Source organism: Anopheles ziemanni, chromosome 2 (genome assembly GCF_943734765.1).
Source record: "Anopheles ziemanni chromosome 2, idAnoZiCoDA_A2_x.2, whole genome shotgun sequence".
Lineage (NCBI taxonomy): Eukaryota > Metazoa > Arthropoda > Insecta > Diptera > Culicidae > Anopheles > Anopheles ziemanni.
This window is the reverse complement of record NC_080705.1, coordinates 24,352,067-24,373,876: the sequence shown is the minus strand read 5'-3', so window position 1 is coordinate 24,373,876 and position 21,810 is coordinate 24,352,067. Positions and strand designations below refer to the sequence as shown.

General features: G+C 47.3%; 1 protein-coding gene across 1 annotated transcript; it reads left to right on the top strand.

The window, feature by feature from the left end:
• The first annotated feature begins 10,820 nt into the window (after positions 1-10,820).
• LOC131293252 (collagen alpha-1(XI) chain-like) lies at positions 10,821-20,401 on the top strand. The gene is made up of 11 exons (XM_058321331.1): positions 10,821-10,944; positions 13,778-14,340; positions 14,546-15,247; positions 15,324-15,686; positions 15,751-16,677; positions 16,740-16,784; positions 16,860-17,066; positions 17,139-17,714; positions 17,798-19,328; positions 19,394-19,578; positions 20,036-20,401. Exons 1-11 carry the CDS (start codon positions 10,821-10,823, stop codon positions 20,399-20,401), a joined length of 5,589 nt encoding a protein of 1,862 aa, XP_058177314.1.
• Positions 20,402-21,810: the final 1,409 nt, after the last annotated feature.

Here is a 21,810-nt window from a genome sequence, read left to right as displayed (position 1 = left end):
TTGCGACTTCGCAAACGACTGAACCGTACACCCCAAGGACCCCGCAATAGAACTCCACGACGGACACACGGTCTCGTTCATTCTCTCCTACCCGAGGAACTCTCTCACAAGCCTTCACACGTCGTACGGAACGTTCCCGTGTGATCCGGTGACAGCGCGCGCGAACCTACTGGCGACTGGCTGCTTGCGATGAAAGCTGCTTACCGACTGATGTCAAAATTGACTTCATCGTAGTTCACATTGGCTGGTTGGCTAGGTTCCACCCGTGCGCTACTTCATCTAGCCCTCCCTCCACACGGTAGGGATCACGGGTGTGGTGTGAGAACTCATCCCCCGAACCGGCGTGTACTCCGCACGACGGAAGGCGTCAGTCGTTAGCTTCATGTCCTTCCGGTGCCCGCACACAGTGACACACTTGAACATCGCACCCCCTCGATGAAGGGTCGAGTCGGTGCGAACGAAAGGGAAGATCCCATCCAATGTCGACCGGGTGGCCTTATGTTCGGGGTGTCCACCCTCACCCCTTCGCTGTCTTGCTGCACATCCGGGAATGGGTCGTGTATCACGTCGAGAGACCAACCAACGGGTCCGGACGAAGGAGTCACTTCGGCATCGTATGTCAGTTTGTAGCTTCAGTGGACTCTCGACTCCCCGCACGAACTCCAGAAACAGTCCCCAATGCGACCGGACCGATTGTTGTGTAGCATCAACCACAGTTCTTCCCCCTTCTCCCTCCCCCGCATCGGCCCGTATTCCACAAAATTGACAAAAAAGGGCTCAGTTACAAGCGCTACACTCCGCCGCAAACTCTCCACCGGAACCAGAAATGGCGGTCCGGTGCAACTTTGCTGAAATGGGCATGAATTATTGCGACACCTCTGCCACCTGCCGCCAGGTATATACCGCCACCGGTGGAAACGGCCGCCATATCCTTTCACCGTAGGAGGGCGTGGCCTAGGACGGATGAAATATGCACACCGGCTCTCCCTTTCCCAACCACCAACACCAACACATCGGTATCGGCGGGGGGCGTGGCATTGCGCTGCTTGTGTACTTTACCGTACGCTCGAGTGTATCCTTTTCCGCGTACACACGCACACCAGCGCAATCTCATTCATTCATTCATTCGTTCGTTTGCTCGCCGTGGCATGTTTTCGCTACCTTTTCTACGCCGTTGTGTTCATTCATTTACGCACACACGCTCGGCGGCAGGACTCGTTTCGTATCCTTCTGGTATCTGAAATTTTCAACATGCCAAACACAACCACACATACACACACGCTCAACACTTGGGCACAGCTTAATCACAGCGACATACCGCAGTATGGAGCGGCATCGGTTACTTCGTCGCCGTAAAGTCACGCTTCCGAAAGCTGAACGATTGTTTCACGCAAAGCACGCGTTGCTGCTACGGTTCGACCGATGGCTGGTTTTTCGGGTGGCTTTTTTACCTACACCGACCACGGAACACGGTGCGACCCGGTATGGTCGAAAGTTGATTGATGTTGGCTCACTTTGTCACGATTTACGCTGTGGGTGAGATTAGGGGCAATACAGAAGGAATATGGCTGAAGAATGATGGCTTTTCAAGGCTTCAGCATCTTCCCGGATGCGTGTGAACACGATCACGTGCGGTGCTTTGTGAATTTAATATTCACGTTCCGTTTCCCTGCTTGAAGTCAGTAGCGCGAAACATATGCGAAACAATTGTAGAATAGTTTTAACTATTTAGTGAATATCGTCAATATTTTCAGAGTCTTGATCAAATTGGTATAAAGCCCATGAAAATGTACCAATATATAGTTGAATAATCACACACCCACGTTAAAAAAATATATTTCCATATCTCCCAATAAAGCGGTTTAAAAAATCTTTAGCCTTTCAACAACTTCACCAGGCGCCTCCATTAGTTGAAGTGGCAACTTGTTTCTGGCCGCGAATAAATCATAAGAGCCTGAGCCTGAACGAAAAAAAGACCACCTCTTCCTGATTCCGCATTCGTGACGCGGCACTAATTGAGACGATATGTACCACCGGAAGGAGTGTCCTTCTTTTTTTCGCGCCCACCCGAACCTGCGCTTCCTCTATTAAATGTGTTTTACATTTTATTTTTCCTTCCCGCGTCGTCGTCGCCAACCGGTAACGAAATGGTGCTGAGTTTAACGTTGTCTAACGCCACTCCATGGGTATTCCCAATGCCGTGGCTTACCCTGGCCCCCACAAACACCCACCCACTCTGTCGAAGGATGTGATGGATGCGCCCGACGGATCCGAGCCGGAGGCAAAAAAGCACTTTCGTTGCCTGGCGTGCACTTTCTGATGACAAAATTGACGGTATCACGTCACATTAAGTGGAGGTGACAATTTTTTCCCTCGCCCCATGCTCGTTTCCCTTTGCCGAACCAAGCGGGGCTGAAGATGATTGATTGATATTGATTTGATTGTCCGATTATTGCTGGGCCATTGGAAAAGGTATTGGAACAGCTAACTTTTTCCATTGGAAAGTTATAATATATTTTTATAATTTTATTTCCTAACTAAACGTGTTAAAAGCTTGATGGTTTTATGAAGTTTCACGTAATTTTTGATAATTTTCAACCACAAAACTATTTCCGTATAGCTAGTCATTAGATTAATTTTACAAAATATAATTCATCAAATATTCTTAAACCAATTTTTCATTTGAAAAACTCTCGACATGGTCAGAACAAGTGAGAAAAAAACACGATAAATAGCATAAAGCAATCACAAATCATGTTTCGCATCCAATGCCATGGCCTTTTACGAAGGATTGTCGGATTTGCCTAATTGAATTTGATTTGATTTGTTTATGCTAATTATGATGCCGGGATTGGGAACCAACCTTTTTTTCCCTTTTGGCAGTCTATGCTTTCGTTTGTTTATTGTTTTTCCCTCTCTCATGCCATTCGCATTGCGATGCTTGAGGACTTCAGCACGAGTTGTCTATCCCTACGAGTGGCACCAGCCGAGATGGTGGTTTTGTAAACAACAGCAGATCATGATATTCTAATGGTGGGGCGCACAATTAAGTCTACGAGTAAAAAAACGCTGAAACGCAGACAGAAACAACAGACTCACCGAACAATCGGCACTTCTTTTCCGGTAATGAGATTCTAATCGTACCTAAAAACATCAATTTTCGCCTAATTGAATTTCGTTCCGGCGTGAAATGAAACCAACGCCAAAGTAACGACAAAAAAGCGCAACTAGAGAATGGGAAAAGTGGGGAGTTGAAAAAACAGCATCAAGCTTAATTCTAACCCCGACAAGTGGCGTGCAGCAAACGCAGGGGGTGGCAAAAAACCCGATGCTCCATCCAACGAGGCTAATTAATTCGTACGAATCCATGTTACCACGCCGCAACCATTTTTCTCACCTCCCTTGCGGTCGGGAGGGTCCTCGTCGGGGGGTCGGACGGATGGGCAGTTGTACAAAACCAGCAAACCTTAGCCACCGCAAAACCGTCCCCTTCGTTCCCGGACCGCAGTCGGTCTGGAATGGTGGCATGAGCATGACGACTGGAAAGGATGTTTAACAATTCATAAGTCCTTGTCCGTGCCGTGGGCGTGGTGAGGAAGGGGGAGGGAATTTTTGGCAAAAAGTTTCCTCATTAAGAGGAAGCTCCCTGATTTTACCACCGCCTGCACCGGCGGAAGGTGTTCCTGTCCCCCGGGCCGGAAGTCGTAAGCTAAGCTGATCCGGGATCAGGACAACACCGCTGTGTGGCGTGTTCGTTGGGCGTGATGAGCCACCATAAACTCCGGTACACCGGGGACGAACGCAACCCACCATGGTGGAACCGGGTCCAGCTGTTTACCATTAATCATTTTCACCTTTCGCTCGGTGAAACAAACAAACATTATAACTTTCGGAAATTCTCTAATCTGCGGCCAAGGAGCTGAGCTGGTGGAGGTGGGCTGCGGGATCTAGATGGCGTGCCAGTGCCTCCTTTTGCTACCGATGCCGATCGCTGTATTGGGCACACTGGGAGATGCGAGATCCTTTCCAGCGGCAGGGAAAGTAAATGAATTCTGGACACAGTTTTCCACCACGACGAGGGCGTGTAGAAAGGTGAAAGAGGCAAAAATAGCAAACGACAGCATCCTGCTTACACTAGGGTCAACACTAGGGCCAAGAAGAATCACTGTGGTTTATTGTTATTAATAATAAAATCAACCTTTAAGAGATGTGGGTGATTAAAATAGTTAACGACGAAAACATGTAAATCCTGTTTATTTTTAATTAAAACAATGTTTTTCCTGAACATTATAAATATCATGATACACTAGAAACTCATTTCGTTAGGGTTAGCACTAGAATACATTGCTTTGGAATCTTATCCCAATGCTTTTTGGCAGGTTATAACTTCCTCATGTTTGAAGATCCGTAATAGTTCCGTATTCGGTTTTTTATGCCCCCTCCCTTCATCATTCCGGTAGTAAGTTGTAAAGCAAAAACGATCAAATTTGTATTCTTTTCAACATTTTATAGATTTCCTCAATGTATAATTTAAAAACTAAACTACTAAACTAAAGCACTAAACTAAACACTAAAAAGCATTCGCGCATGATCAATTTGGTTTTCGAAACTGTTCGAACGGAAAAATCTAGAATTTTGGTTTTAGATGTAGCTTTAGATCTTCTGGTATGTTTTTTTTTACAAATATTCAGTCGTTTTCGGAATATTACAATCGTAAAGTCCGTTGCAGTCTAGTCTTAAAAAGATTAAAAACAAACAAATATGCACTTGTCTCAACACATACTTTTCCGTCATTCAAACGCGAACCAATTGTTGAATCGTTTATGGAAATTTTTTATATGTTTCATTCGTAATACTTTTTTTAAACGTGTCGTTTTGTTAGTACAATAATCATAAAAATGTCCCAACTTCGACTCTGTTTTACATCCTTTTTCTTAAATTATCTCCATTTTTATGGGTTTCAGCTTATGTCCACTTCTTTGCCAACACTTCATCCACTGTCCCACCATGCAATGGAATTACGGTGAAACTCACGGAACGCCAGAAGCATCAAGATGAGCTCATCTCTCACGTCCGAACATCGCAGGTCGGCCGGTTGCCTTTGGGAAAGCAACAACATTTCCACTTTATGACGTTCCTCCCGGGGCTCTATCTACCTTCCCGCTGAGCGGAAGCAATTTCGCTGGTACGTCGGTCGCTTTTCGACCCTGTTTCTGGGGGAAGACAAAAGGATCATCCATAGGCAACGCTCATCCTCTCGATTTACCAGCGAGGGTCGGTTAGTCGTACACACGGGAACCCCCCCACACACACACACCGGCTGATGATGATGACGCCGATACTTGTAAAACATTATTATTATTGTGAGAACTGCAACAACTGGCGTCGTAGGGCGCGAATCGTCCCAAGATGGTACGGCCGGGGGGTACGGAGGGGGTGGATTGTGCCGTTTGTCGGCTTTCTTGGCGCGTTTGTAGCCGTTGGGAGCCCTGACTATTTCAAGCGTGAAACAACTCGCCAACGATGGGCCCGGATGGCTTTCGTGCCGAACAATACTAACCGGCGAAGAAGCTGATGAGAGATTTTGGCGAGCGAACAGTCAATAACGTTGGCCCCGTTGGGACGAAAGGAAACCATTATTTCGTTGGCTCTAGTCCATGCCGCAAAACAGCCAGCTAATGATCCATCCTGCGGTTCCAAAAAGATACTCTAGCAGAATAAATCCATTTCAAGAGGCATCGTTGCTTCTTTGATGAATACAGCTGATTTCAGAGAGTGGAAATATTGGCGTAATAATGATTGAGTACAAGTAAATGTAGCTTATTATCCAGGAAATACAGTAAAAATAGGTTGAAGATGGTTTTGATAATTTATTAGTTTCAAGTAGCTTATAGTATTAATCCAAACCGACTTTGAAAATGACAAAGACATTTATTACTTTATCGAAATGTTTGTTATACTATTCTTATGTTTGTATCGTATACGATGGCGTTCAAATATTTTTTCAAACATTTATGCGGTTTTTGCTTTCTTTTATGACGTTTACAAATGTTTTATTGGCAAATGTTATCTTGCCTATTTTGAAACATATTAAAGAAAACCGTCGCAGAGTGGTGAAAGAGAAGAAAATGAGCATTTCTTTTACCAATTTCAAGCCTAAAAGTTTCTGGTTTTAGTTTTTTTGTTTTATTTATCGATACTGGTTCTAAAAATACGTGATGTCATTGAAATAAACATGGGCCCGTGTTCTTTCATCTTGTACAAATCTCAACTAATTAGCGCCTCTGCGATTAATTCCATTCCCCGCCACCCAAAACCGCAGGCTCGCCACTCGGTGGCACTCGTCTTTCAGCATGGATGAATCGGCAATTTTCTATAATCAATCTACGGAACGAACTCTATTAAAACTCCCCAGTTCTGCCGCCTGGGCCGGGAGCACAACATCTATTACATATCGATTATTTTCTTTACATCAATATTTCAATCGGGTGAAATTTGGAACCTCGAACGCGATGCGATTGCGATACGACATTATCTTCTTTCGGCCGGTGGCACTATCGACTTGCCGCACAATCAATCTCTGCCGCCCTCGGCCGTACGGATTTGGAGGATTTTCTGCCAATGTCATTACTGGCTCCGGATGCTCCGGTTTTCCCCTCCGCTCCATACCGCTTCTAACGATTGCCCGAAAGTGTTACGTCCGAAATGTGTCACCCGAAGTGCGCTAGGGTACGTGGAGCAAAGAAGTTTAATGCCAAACTCCCTAGAGGCTTTGCCAATTTCTAATATTATTGTTAGTGAACCACGTTTCGTAAATAAATTATAAATTGTTTATATATTGCATAGGTCAGTTAGAGTTAAAAATGGATAACACTGAAAGAAATTTATTTAGGAAACCAGAAAACTTCTTAAAATAAATCAGTAAATTTAATCCTTTATCAAAGTATCTGAAAACAAATTTGATGCAACTTTATTGATATTGGATAGAATTTAGTTTTTAGTTTTAGAAAATTAGAAGTAAAATAATATCGATCATAATTGTCAATACTTATCTTTTAGTTTCCAAAAGGTGATGGATCAATTCTTCCACAGTGGAAATCTAAATGAAATGAATGTAAAAAAACCTATCGTATCCTTAGTTTGGAACCATTTCCAGATCCCTTTCAATACTACAACTAATGACAACGGCGAGGCCTCGCCGCATCCAAAGCAACATCAAAGGTAAACAATTTGTCACGTCCACCGAGTTCCCAGGACTCGGTCGCATAGGGCCAAAGATATTGATGATGTCGAACCGCGAGTGAGAGATACAAAAAAAAACCGTAGGTATACAGTGAAAAAGGATTTCCCACCCGATAGCACCTTTTAGCCGCGGAAAACGTTCCACGGAAAACCGTTCGGTGACGGAGGCTCGAAAGGACACTTTTAGAGAATGGCTACGAAAGGTGGGGCTTGCGGTGGGAGAAAGAGAGAGAGATATGTACGATCAACAGAAGGGAAGAGAGACAGAGAGACCTCAAACCTCTGACGGTGAAGAAACGCCGTGACACGACACTGGGGACACACACACAAGGCAAGCGCAAATCACACTCGATGAATATTCAAAATGGATGAATAGACAACCGGCCACTTTCGGGCGGATGTGACCGATCGTCGGAGTGCCGGAGGGGAGACAGGGCATGGCCACTGGTGGCGGAAGGCAGGGGTTGGAGTTCGCGCTAATGGAATTGTCATCTGCTGTTTCTCGCGCAACCGTTTGCGCCACGTTCGGTCGGCTTCGCGCCAAATGGGTTTGGTGGACGTGGATGATTCTTAAGCTCGATTACACATTTGCCACATTTGCCACAAACCGGCTTCGTCTTCGTTGTCGTTCGCCTTTCCCCCCCCGTTTCCGCTAGTTAAAAAGAGAGAGATATATAAAAAGAATTATTCATATTTCGCCACAAAACATCCCCAAAGCTGAATCCCCGTCCGTAATAGTAAGCGAGAAAAATTGCTTTCCCAGATTAGAGCCATCACTCCTCCGAACAAAAGTTGAACAACATAGGAGGCAGTGAATCAAAGAGGGAAATCGAACAACATTTGCTCGGACCAAATTGTGGGCCACGAAAGAAGGAAACCACTCGCAATGGCATTGTGACCCCATCAATCGGTTGACGTTTGTGACGCCAGAAACCGACCGTATAAACATACCAGGAGGCTGGCAGGAAAAGGCACCCTTCGTTTAGTAGGCCCTGGTCCTGTTGACGTAAGAAAAAAAATCAAGGGTTTGCTAAGTGGGTCTTGCGTTTCCAAGGGTGAATGTGAGTATGCTGATTTTAACGAAATTGCCCTAAAGTCGCGCTAAATCCTGCATGCGTGATGTTTCGGTTAAGCAAATAGTGGAATCGCCTGTCTCGGATTACGGAACAGCGATGAAACTGAGTTTGGCCAGCGGGGACCAAAGTGGAAAAGGGTAGAAAGCCTGCTCTAAGAACTCATTGAGGCGAGTTCAAACAACGTTTACCTCCCGATGAAATGAATGTCGGTACGGTTTGATTTGGGCTTGAAAGTGGAAAACTAGAAACCATGAAAAACGAGACATATAAGAAACTCAACTACAAAATTTACATTTGGCGTGCATCGTACGGCCAAAGCATCTGTTAAGATAATTAAAACCCATCGGTCAGATTACTTTAGAACGCGCGGAAACATCCGAAGCGACTTCTGAAGCCCCATTGCCCAAGCTGTTTGGCAATCGTTGTGGGGTATGTTAATAGATTTCCCAACACGCCTCCGGCAACACTTCCGATACTCATTTGGCATGTGTATTAGTATCTGCTTGCAAGGCGTGAAGTAATACGAACACCGTGTCAAACATCGGAAGAACATTGGACGTTTAGATAATTACAGTCGAACATGGTAAAGGTCGATTTATGTTACAGAAATCTTTTCAATACTGTTAAAAGGTTAACTGTATATTTTTGTCAGATATTTAGTATATTCGGAAATTTCATTGTATCTGAATGGCTTCAAAACGGCTAAGAACTACGTTGAGATGGAAAATAAAAAAGAATATAAATTATACGTTTACCTCAATGAAATAAATTAGTCTTTTTCAAAAACATCAACATAAAAATAAATAAACATATGGTTAAACCAATGAGCTAAACGAACTCGTTCTGCATTGAATTTGTCTTTAGTCAGGTTCGACTGTGTTACATTCTTCATTTATTTGCTTTCTTCTTTAGTACAGGCATATAAGGACTTTAATTGCCTGCTGATAAGTTAACTGTGGTTCGTTAAGAAGAAAAGATTGTGAAAACGCTAGCACTAAAAATATTGGCTTAAACGATGAAAGATATTATTTTAGTTTCTTGCTAGGTTGCATTACAATTTTGTTTGGGAATAGAAAATGTTGTAAGAAAAGAAAATGTAGAATGCTTTTGTAGCAAAACTGCGTGGTTATGTGACCTATATCAAATAAGTTATATAAGCTCTCGTATCTTCTATGACTTGTGAAAGTGCGAGTTGTCTTTACTTGCCATCTTGCTTCTTGACGTTTTTCCTCCCATCCATTCGGGTCACCATAGAAAGAGGCATGTTTATCCATCTCGACTTAGAAGCAACCCCGGTGGCAGTTTTAATCACTTCTCCAGCCGCAGCTGAAGATGCCGAAACGACCACGCACAACGACGTGACATAAACGCCCTGGAAGGCAGTAGAAAAAAGGCCCTGCACGGCCCGGGCACCGATCAGTCGGCGATCGTTGTTCGTGGCGTGACGATCGGAGGGCCCAAGCCGTGAAAAGTAAGTCCAAAGGAGCAGCTCCTGGTCCTCCGAAGGGGGGATGTTGTTTCTTAGAAAATCTAATCTCGGTGCAGTGAGTTGGTTAGGATGTAAAGTATCAGTGCAAATTAAAACCGCAAAAACGATCAAGACGAGAGTTAAGATGCAGTGGAACATGTAGCCGAAGACTGATCAGTGCTTATGTCTAGTGTTGCTTTCACGTTCGTGTCCACAAGTGTTTGTTAGAAGTTTTATCAAACCGTTTCCGCGTGGCATGCGGTCGAATTTAGGCTGGTACCCCAAATAAGTGCTATTTATGCTACCGACGTGGTGATAAGCCCGAAACTCGCATCTAATGCCCGCTGTCGGCAACTTATGCTCTTGAGTTGGGCTGAAACTGTGTTTGATAAAGAAAAATAATGCACATCAGGAAGAAACAACCGAAAAGAAAGAATCTCTGCTACCCACCCGAGGAATATGTGCCGCGTTCTAGAATTGGATCTAGTTCAATGGGAGTTCAAGTGATGTTCTACTCTTTCCAGTTGCTTCCCGATACCGTTTGGGAGTGCATCGTAATTTAATCCATTTTATCCGGTTCCTACATAATTTCCCTTTCCTTGTATTCTCCCTGTCAAGTTATGCTAAAATTCTTTTACACGCTATTTTGTGCCTTCTTAGTTTCCTCACGCTTTCCTCATTTCCCTTGTTCATTTTATTTCGCAGTGAAATCATCCGACACCGGAAGTGACCGGGAGGTGAAGTGAAACGTTCGCCATTTTTATTTTCTTCTTCCGTCTGATCTGTACGCCAGTGTATTGTGTGTAGGAGCTGAAACGAAAAAGCAAGCGTTAGCGGGGAGACGGGGGTGTGCCTGAAGAGAGCTGTTTTCCGTGCAGGGTGAGGGGCGCATACGCACACGGCAGCGTTTATGCGCCAGGAGTGGAGTCTGGCCGTCCCGAGCCGCTAGAAGGCATCCGATGCAACCGACACGCGACCGTCTGCCCCACCAGCGTCCCCCCCGCGGGCGCAGGAAGTGGCTGTGGGGTCCGTCGATGGTGGTGCGCCATGGGGCACGCAGTAGGTTAAGTGAAGCAACGATTGTGATTGTGGCCGTCCTGGGCGGCTTGCTGGTGTGCGCGGGTGTCGCTGCCGATCCTGCCAGCAGACCTTCGATGAGTAAGTGCTTGAATTGCTCGCGTATCGTGAGCCTTTTAAAGTTAACCACACATACATCAAAGTCCTGTGATTACAACAAACCTACCAGGAAAAGTTATTTCGTCTCAAAAGAAGATGAAAAATTACTCTGTTCTTATATTGTTGGGGAATTAAATTGATCTTCTGGTTAGAAAAAGGATTTCCTTGTTGAAACTTGTGTTACCGAAACATATAAGCTATCATCCTCGAAAGATTTTTGAAAAAAGGTTAATGTTTTCGTAACGAAAAAAATATTTTAGAAATGTCTGATCCTAAACCAATTTACTAAAAACTACAAATCACTTACAAAAGTGAAAAAAATCGCTAAATCCAATTGTCTTTTAAAAAGTATGAATTTTTCCTACATTGGGCGAGAAGTGTAAAGAACCTGTTGCATAATTTCATTAAGGTATTTCAAGAAAGAAGGTTTATATTTTCTTGGACATCAAAGTTTAAGTTTATATGAACTTACTCAAATAAAACCATATCTATCTTGAATCCTTCAAGGCAAAATAAATTTACAGTTGGTGTGCTCAAATGGTATTAAAAATATTATTTTCAGTTCTGAGTTTTGCTATGTCTCCAGCTTTAATTGTCTTTAGTGAACAGTTTATTTGCATATGATAATTTTAATTATCCATTATTAATCCAACGTCGTAAGAGAGTCTGTCAATTTAGATTCATACCAACTATACAATTGTCGTATCAAGTCATGTTATGCAATCAAAAAACGACTGAATGTTTGAAGTTCATCTTATGCATAAAAGTCGTAAAATACGCGTTTTACGTTTTTTACATTGCCAAATTACATTTTTGTAGATTTTTCTGGTATTTGAATTTATCATATTTAGGATCGAATGTATTGAAAATAACATTTGAATTGAACAGTTCTTATATATTTTTTGTAACCATCTCAAGAGCTACATTTTAAGGACGTGACACTTATTTTGTGAAATATTTTCTTACTTACATATATTCTGATTGAATATTACACAATATCACGAAACGCACCACGATATGCACCGGATGTTGATCGAACAATCAACCCGCTTCGGGTTAAGCTAGTAATCGTGGGTGATTACAACCAGAGGCGATTCTATTCAACCATGATTGCGCTGAACGATCTGGAGCGGCACGTTGTAATCGTAGTAATAATAATGATAATCATGTGTGTCACGCATTAACACCAGTCCTTCCCCGACCGAAGCTGCCACCCGGCCGTACCAGCCGTGGAAAATGCATACGGTTAATCTGCGTAAACACGCGGCCAACATTGGCCGGGCGGAATCGGCAGTTGGCATCGACGTTCGATGGCACGATTCGCCGGCAGGCGGTCAACGAAGGCTTATGGAAATTTATGGGTTTTAAATCATCAGCAGCATCGTCAGCGTCCACCAACTCCAACTGCCATCGCACGGTGTTTGGCCATTTTGCCGCGGGATGGGACAATGAAAGAGTGACACTTTGCACGCTGGCAACATTGTTACATGTTGTAATCGTAAAATGAAAATAAAATAAAAGAACACATGAAGTCATCCCGTCCACCAGCTTTAATGAAAACCGATTTGTTCACATTCGGAGTTCGCAGCTGGTGTGCTCCCACTTAGACGAGTCGAAATAGGTTTGATTACTTTCGTTAATGTACTGTCATTTATCCTGTAATCCTACAAAACTGGTTCATCAGCGTGACTAAAAAGATAAATATTGTGAAAAACGTATAACGAGTAGTTGGCGAGTCCGTTTGAATTTAATATTTTATTTCCTAAGCAAGGTGTATAAAATACAGTAGCTGGATTACTTCCTAAATTAATAATGATCTCTCCATTGGTTAGCAGCAGATCCTTTACACATGTTTTGTTTTTGTTCTCTGGTTCTAGAATTTAAATTTAGAATTGGATTAGCGCTGGGTAGACAGAAATAGTTTATGTTTTGTAGTGTAGACGATTTGTGTTTGAGATGGGTTGATGGCAAATTTGTTTAGTTGAATTTTAATTTCAAGAACTATGTTTTGTGATGCGATCTCTACGACATGGTGCAACTGCATTTGAATTTAAAGCGTACAAAACGCTGGGTGGGGTGTTTTAATTTTAAATTTGAGATTTTAAAAGTATTTCAAATCGATTTTACACATTCCAAAATCGAGGAGGTTTTGTTTCCAAACAATCACTTTAAGAAAGTTCATTTAGTAATCTCACCCGAATGAAAATGATGCTGATGAGTCCCACCGCTTACCCCAACACAGGTTTGAGAATGAAGGAGTTATCTTAAGATATTTGTTACACACTTCAAAGCAAATCACGAAGTGTTGGTATCAAAGTGACCCTTCACGAAAAAGACCAGCCAGCTCTCTTTTCCTTGCGTACAGTGGTTGGCACAACTTCCAAAAGATAGAAATCGTGAAACCACTCTCCGGAGTGCACGGCTAAAAACTGCTCTCAACATATGGAGGGGAGTTACCACTTTCCAGGTTTGGCTAATTAAGCAAATTTTATCCGTGAGACAATTGGTCGCGTCGAAAAAATCATCAATCAGTTCCTACAGAAAGCTAAACTAATGAAAAAAGTAAAACAATTACGAGATGATTTGATACGAATTGCTTTCGTTTTCTCTTATTCAGGATAGATTGTACTTACGTTAATTAAAGTTGAAGTATTTACTTAAATATATGGAACAGATTTTTCTCAAATTCTAAAAATCCGTACGCTTTCAACACTTTCCTATAGTTCTAATGCTTTCTGGTCACCTTCGAGTTTTGTTTAGTATGGAAAACCATTTTGTAATTAATACTTTTTCCTTTGCTTTATCCCCATTGCAGAAGGGCTCGTGGACATGATCGAGCAGTTCGGCATGCCAACGTTGCCGTCCGGCATTTCACCGACGGTCGGTATGTGCAACGGCACGCTCAGCCCCTACCAGACGCACCCGGAGCCGGCCTACAACCTCAACCAGGACACCGTACTCAGCATTCCGACCGCGACCAGCTTCCCGGAGGGATTCCCGGTCGACTTCTCGCTGCTGGTGGCACTCCGAGCCAGCCCGGGCCTCGAACGGGCCCCTCTGTTTGCGATCTACTCATCCGACTCGGACGAAATACTGATGCTGATGGTGGGCCGCGACGTGGCGTTGTACTACTACGACGGAAATCCGGAGGACGACGAGCAGGATCAGTACCAGAACATGATCAGCTTCGGTGTCGGCATCGACGACGAGCGATGGCATCGGCTGGGACTGAGCGTCAAGGGTAATTCGGTAACGTTGATCGTGGACTGTGTAACGCAGATCACGCGGCCGCTGAATCGACGACCCGGGGCACAGTTGGTCACCGACGGGTTGATCCTGACTGGTTTGCAGCTGAACGAGGAGAATGGATTCTTTACGGTAGGTTTCGTGAAGAAAACAATTAAAAACAAGGAACAAATACTGGTATCCACGGATGTTCTTCAATAGGACTGCTTTGATGGTATTTTATCCACAGTCTAAATATGTCAAAGATTTATAAAAGCTTAGTAGGCTATTCCTTGCAAAGAAGTGTACCTAAATAAGTTCCATAACAAGTAACTTCCCGTACCTTGTCGCCTTCTAGGGGGATTTACAACTGTTTTTAGTAGCCAACACTCCGGATGAAGCGTACAACATCTGCACGAAGTATGCCCCCGACTGTCCAGGAGGATCGTCGGGCTCGTTCCGTACCGTTTCGGTACATACCACTCGAACCACGACCAACGGCACCACCGGGACGGTTACGCACACTCAAACTAGCACCAGGACAACGACCAGCGGCGGAGTGGGAGCGCAGACAGCTGGAGCAAACATTCGCGACCAGGTGCTCCGTGAGTCGGTGGCTATTACCGGCGGTGGAGGGAGTTCGGGAAGCGTGCGCGGTGGAGGAAGACAAACGTCAGCATCGTCCTCTTTAACGGCAACCGGAGGAGCTGAACGGGACATTACCGAGCTGTACGGGGATGTCGAAGGGTTAGAGGTGATCGGAGACGATGAGGACTACTACACCAATCTAGAGTTCGGTGGGGATATCAGCCGGGGACGCGCAACGGAAGTGCCCACGGATACCGAACGTAACCAGAATCGTACGGTTGTACTTCCTGGAAGCTACGATCAGCTCCGGCCCGGAGTTCTGCCGCTACCCGATCCGGAGTATGATGCTTCGGCCGGTGGTGGACAAAGACCACCAGGTCGAGGCCCTACAACACGCCCAGGAGGAGACGCAACGAACCGAACACAAACGGACCCAGCGAACGGCTATGGCCCTGAGGCCGAGGAGGAAGAGGTACGAGAGGAGTATTTCCCCCTTGTCAAATATTGTGAGACTAACATTCTCAATCCCTCTGTTTGGATGATTCTAGGATCGTTCGGTTGGATTTCCATCGCAGTCCACGGTCATGATTATTGGTGGTGTCAAGACGGTTCGTGGCCCTCGTGGACCTCCGGGAGAACCGGGACCAAAGGGAGACCCGGGTCGTGATGGGCTGGGCGGTCAATCTGGACCTCCGGGACCTCCGGGGCACGTGTTCATGATGCCGCTGACGTCGGCCGGCAATGAGAAAGGTCCGGACAGCCAAGCGGAGGCACTACGGCAGATGCTTTCCCAGCATATGACGGCAATGCGGGGCGCTGATGGTCCGATGGGCTTGACCGGAGTACCGGGAGCGGTCGGACCACCTGGATCGGAGGGAGCCAAGGGTGAACCGGGCGAAGTCGGTGAACCGGTAAGGTTTGACCATCGTCTGCATAGTTTGAACCATGGTGTGAATTATGTTATCTTCTTTGCAGGGACCCTTAGGACCTCGCGGAGCGGTTGGAGCTAAAGGTAACGAAGGACGTCGTGGTCGCTCCGGACGGGACGGTGAGCGCGGTGCAACCGGACTGCAAGGTGTTAAAGGTGAACAGGGTCCCATCGGACTGCCCGGATTCCCTGGTGAAAAAGGAGAACGTGGTCGACAGGGTATTGTCGGTGAGAAGGGTAGCCAGGGACACGACGGAGCGCAAGGTGAGGACGGCCCACCGGGACTACCGGGGCTGACGGGCGAATTGGGACCCCGAGGCTTTCCGGGACCCCGAGGATTCCCTGGCCCATCGGGAAATCCCGGACTGCCCGGATCGGAGGGCATACCGGGCTCAAAGGGCAACCCGGGACCACAGGGCCAACCAGGTGCACCGGGTCAAACCGGGTCGACGGGACCGGTGGGGCCACCGGGACATCAAGGCAACCTTGGACCACCGGGAATACCAGGTCCACATGGGAAACCCGGCCTTCCGGGACTTCCCGGTGCCGATGGACCTCCAGGACGTGACGGGAACCAGGGTATCGCCGGCCCCAAGGGCGACCTTGGACCACAGGGTGTTCAAGGTCCGATCGGTTTCCCTGGTAATCGCGGGCCGAAGGGCGACGACGGTGAACGCGGAACCACCGGAGATAAGGGCGAGAAGGGTGAACAAGGGCACGACGGCGACAAGGGTGACATGGGACCACCGGGTGAACGAGGCCACCAGGGAGCGACGGGTGTGGCGGGATCGGAAGGCCCGGAAGGACCGAAGGGTTTTGAGGGACCTCGCGGAGAAACTGGAATGATGGGACTTACCGGCGACAAGGGTAAGCAGGGTGTTCAGGGCTTCCCTGGATATCCCGGTCCACCTGGTGATAAAGGCGACAAGGGTTCTGGAGGAATGGGCGGACGACCAGGCGAGAAGGGCGAACGTGTAAGTACACAGGAAGGACGAGCTTTTGAGAACTCCTATTAGAACCTTCAATTCTATTGCAGGGAAATACCGGACTTCAAGGTGAACGAGGCGAAGTTGGACCGAAGGTGAGGAAGCAAGTCAAGCCAAGAATGTAGTCTAAACAAATTGATTAACTCACACCGTTGTGATACGTCTTTCAGGGATTCCGTGGTCCTCGTGGACGACGTGGAGCTGATGGAACTACCGGCCCGAAAGGTGACACCGGACAACCTGGACCACCAGGAGCACAGGGAGAAATTGGCATGCAAGGACCGGAAGGCCCACGTGGTTTTATCGGAATGCCTGGACCACCGGGGAATAACGGCAAAGATGGCCCTCCAGGTGCATCAGGAGAGCGAGGACCGCCGGTAGGGCACTTAAAAGAAACCATGTTGACAACCTAGTCACTTTTCACTCTGAACATTCTTCTTTTTTGACAGGGCGAAAATGGTAATCCTGGACCGATTGGAGCTCCTGGTGTGGTGGGTCCTCAAGGGCCAAACGGTGAACCAGGCCCGGTCGGCGAACCGGGTATCCCTGGACTGCCAGGATTACCCGGTGAACCGGGAGTTCCGGGCGATACGGGCAAGGAAGGACAACCCGGTCCGCCGGGTCCACCAGGAAAGAACGGGCCTCAAGGAGGCCAGGGTCTGCCTGGATTCCCGGGTGAGCGAGGAATGATGGGCATGCCCGGATTACCTGGGCTGAAGGGTGAGCTAGGACTGCCGGGTCTAGCGGGTCCGGTCGGCGACAAGGGACAACCGGGCGAACCGGGTAAGGAGGGACCACCGGGTCCCGAAGGACGCCCTGGTCCACCCGGCCCGCCCGGACCATTCGGTGCGAAGGGTGAACGCGGAGAACAAGGACTCATTGGACCGGTTGGACGTGACGGACTTCCGGGACTACGTGGACTCACTGGCCCCGCGGGCCCCGTCGGACCGCCAGGGGAGGACGGTGACAAGGGCGACAGTGGACCGCCGGGAGAGAAAGGATTCAAGGGTGCCCAGGGTGAAGCGGTATGTGGCAGTTTTTTGGAACAGACTGAACCACAACGAAAGGAGGTACCTTACAACGACTATGTCTCTTTTAATGATTTCAGGGACCCGTAGGATCACCGGGATCGCAGGGAAGTCGCGGAGAACCGGGTGCTACGGGCCCGGCCGGTGAAAAGGGACCGCCGGGAGAGATTGGACGTACCGGACCAAAGGGTGAAGATGGTCCAACGGGACTACCGGGATCTCCAGGACCAGCAGGACCTCAGGGAATGCCAGGACCGCCCGGAATGAAAGGTGGTCGAGGGGATGATGGACCACCAGGATCGGTTGGACCGGCTGGACCCCCGGGCGAACCAGGCCGACGGGGACCTCGTGGTGCCGAGGGAGGTCCGGGTGCACCGGGATCTCCAGGACCGCAGGGTATTGCCGGTGAACCGGGCATGCAAGGACCCCCCGGGCCGATCGGACCCGAAGGCAAGGAAGGCGAGAAAGGTGCAATGGGACCGAAGGGCGAGGAAGGAAAGTCGGGCCCACCGGGACCACCGGGAAAACGCGGCCAACCGGGGCTGGAGGGTCCGAAGGGAGTCGCAGGACCACCAGGTTTCCCGGGAAATCCCGGCGAACCGGGACTGGTCGGACCGAAAGGAGACATCGGTAAGGACGGAGAAGATGGAAAGCAGGGCGAAGCGGGCCAACCGGGCGAGCAGGGTCCTCCGGGAGCACCGGGTGAACATGGACCACCGGGCAAGATTGGTCCGGAGGGTCCAGCCGGACCGCAAGGGACCACGGGGCTGCCGGGAGAGAAAGGCGACCGAGGGCTTGCGGGTCCACCCGGTAACCAGGGACTCACGGGACCTCAAGGCATGCCTGGATCGCAGGGATCACCGGGTCTTCGCGGATCGCCCGGACCTTCGGGCGAAATCGGACCGGTTGGAAAGCCAGGTGAATCGGGCCAACCGGGAAAGGCGGGCGAAGTAGGCCCGAAAGGACCGAAAGGAGATCGTGGTCGTCGCGGACTGAAGGGTCATCGGGGAGAACTTGGACTTGTTGGGCTGAAGGGTGACGCAGGCGAGAAAGGTGACAAGGGTATGCGAGGCATCGCCGGTCCAGAGGGTGCCAAGGGTGAAACGGGTCCACTTGGACCAGTTGGACCAAAAGGTAACGATGGGCCACAGGGAACGCCAGGCAACGAGGGACCACTAGGACCGAAAGGCACGGAAGGTATCGCGGGTCTGCGGGGTGAACCTGGACCACCGGGACCTCCCGGACCGCCAGGACCCCCGGCCGACGCTCCACTGATCCCACCGGAGCTTCTCTTCCGCATGAACGAGTTCACTCTGACCAAGGGCGAAGATCGGCAGAAGCGAGACGCCGGCGATGCCATGCCCGACGACGAGCTCGTTCTCGACGATGACTTCGACGAGGAAATCCTGCGGGTCGAGCCGCGCAAGAAGACCAAAAAGAAGAAACCCAAGTCGAAGCCCTCGGATCTCGGGCCGAAGTTCCTCGACATGTACAGCTCAATCTACTCGATGCGCCAGGAGCTGGACCGCATCCGGAAGCCGGTCGGTACGCGGGAAAACCCGGCACGCACCTGTCGCGACCTACACCACGGCCACCCGCAGTTCAAGGACGGTAAGTGAGATAAGGCTCGCTAGGAGTCACTGCTCCTCCTGACTTGTACCACTTACTCCTCCCAGGCTGGTACTGGATCGATCCGAATCTCGGCATGGGCGACGACGCGGTGTACGTGTTCTGCAACATGACGGCCGAAGGCGAGACGTGCGTCTACCCGGACATCCACAGCTCGCAGATGCCGACCATTCCGTGGCGCAAGGAGAACGACAAGACGGACTGGTATTCGAACCTTCGTGGCGGCTTTAGGGTGAGTACGATTGCACTTGAAATAAAGACTGATTTGTTTTTTTGGCTCTCTTCAGAATTTGTTTTTTAGCAAAGTTTAGTGATTCAAAGATCCACTTCTTATAATATTATTTATTGCAAATTTAGCCAACTTTTATGAATGTTTATACAACTAAACATAGTTAGAATTAATTGTCAAAAAAATGCCCACGGATTCTGGCTAGTTCCATGGTATACGATTTCTCCTTTTACCGATCTTAGTTGCTATGGTTACCCACATATTTTTCTCTTATCTTGTGGTTCATCTACAGCTTTTTTTACCATAGCAATCACCCTTAAATTTATCAAACTACTCGGTTATGTCATTTCTGCATATTTTACAATCTCCTCCAATTATCCACAAAATGTAGACAGAAGAAAATGCAAATCAACGCAAAATGAAAGTAACAAATAACCTCATGCCACTGGCTTCCTTGCAGATATCCTATGAAACCATCGGCACGGTACAGATGACCTTCCTTCGGCTTCTATCGCAGGAAGCGTATCAGAACTTCACGTACGCCTGCATGAACAGCGTTGCCTGGTACAGCACGCAGGACGAAAGCTTCGACAACGCACTCCGGTTTCTGGGCGAGAACGAAATCGACATCGGCTACGAGCACTCCAAGATCAAACCGACCGTCCTGGTGGACGGATGCAAGACGGGTCGCAGCAAGAGCGAGACGGTGTTCGAAATTCGCACCCCGAAGCTGCAGTATCTGCCCATCATCGATTTCTACCCGGTCGACTACGGACTACCGCAGCAAGCTTTCGGTTTCCAGGTCGGACCGGTTTGCTTCAAGTAGCGAAAATCCATTCCCAGCGGAAAAAACACAATAAATGGAAAAGTACACGACGTAAGCACCGTTATGGTATCCACTGTATAGGCGTACTTGGCTAAGCTAAAATAAGGATAGGAATATGTATACGCAGCACACACACACACACAAATTTGCGCGCGAAAAACGAAGAGGAATAAGGTAAGAAACGTAACGATTTTAAAATTAACATCGTAGAAACTACACTTAATTTAAGGAGCAGAGCAGAGCGTACACATACCATTGGACTGAGTACATCGTTAGTCAGGAGAGGAATCGAAACACGCGAAGTCGAACATCGTTATTGTTGTTAGCTTTTCTTAGTTGTAAATAGGACCAAAGGACAAGGGGCGTACGTTGTTTGTATGAAGGCATAAATAAGCACACACACGCGCGCGTTCGCGTGTATTGAAAACGAAAAAGGATACAAGTGCATCGATTACCAGAGCACTCCAGCAAACCCAGCTGTAAACTGCCAAAGAACGTTTGTTGTTGATGAATAAAAAATAATTGAGAAGAAATTCAATGTAAACAGGTCAATAATTCAATTCGGGACGATGAAGACAAATTGTGAATATTTCGGAGGGTGTGCATTTTCACAAAAAAAATATTAGCAATCTGAATTTGCGGAAAACAATATCAGTTCGATTAGTTTTTCCATCCAATCGGTTTGGTTTGCTTGCCAAAAGATGGTTGAACTTTTCATTTACTGATATGTTTTGGAATATTTCATAAAACCACTGCTAGAAACCACATCGCCCAAAAATACCCTTAGATGCTAGGAATAACAGTAACAAGGTGAAATTTCATGCCTTTTCTGTTTCACTTGATAACCCGACCCTCTGTTTGATAAGAGTGCACCATGATTCATACCATTAGGGAGCCTACAATCATTCACAACTGCTTGCTGGTAGTTTGATTTGAACTGTTGCCGACCATGGTTAGAATGTTGTCCTTCACAATTGCGTATGCAATTATCTTCGGTTTTTTAACCAATATTGGTGAGTTCAGTGTTTCAGTACCGTTTCGTATAGAATGTTTTCAGTAGATTAGACGGCACATGATTTGACACTTTAATTTTTAACAGTTTGTGCTACCCAGTGTCCCTATTGCATTGGAGTGGATGCTTGTGCCCGGAACATCACAATGATCGATTGTACGTCCGAAGTTGTTAATGAAACTGTGTCCTACCTAAGCACGCTTATATCCAACCCGGAAAAATATACCGCATCTGATACGCCTCACGCTTGCGTGAATGTATCGTTTAGTAAGTTTCACAAATTTGCGCCATGTTTTGTACACAATTTAAGAAATAGTTTCCCCATTTTACATCCAACAGGAAACGTTGTTAAACGCTACAAAGTACAGGGATGCGTCTCGGCCTCGGGGAATTTTTG

Coding starts and splice junctions, on each gene's coding strand:
- LOC131293252 (XM_058321331.1), top strand. CDS start 10,821: ATGGTGGTGCGCCATGGGGCACGCAGTAGGTTAAGTGAAGCAACGATT. Junction 15,687..15,750: donor CGGGCGAAGTCGGTGAACCG/GTAAGGTTTGAC, acceptor TCTTCTTTGCAG/GGACCCTTAGGACCTCGCGG. Junction 17,067..17,138: donor CAGGAGAGCGAGGACCGCCG/GTAGGGCACTTA, acceptor CTTTTTTGACAG/GGCGAAAATGGTAATCCTGG.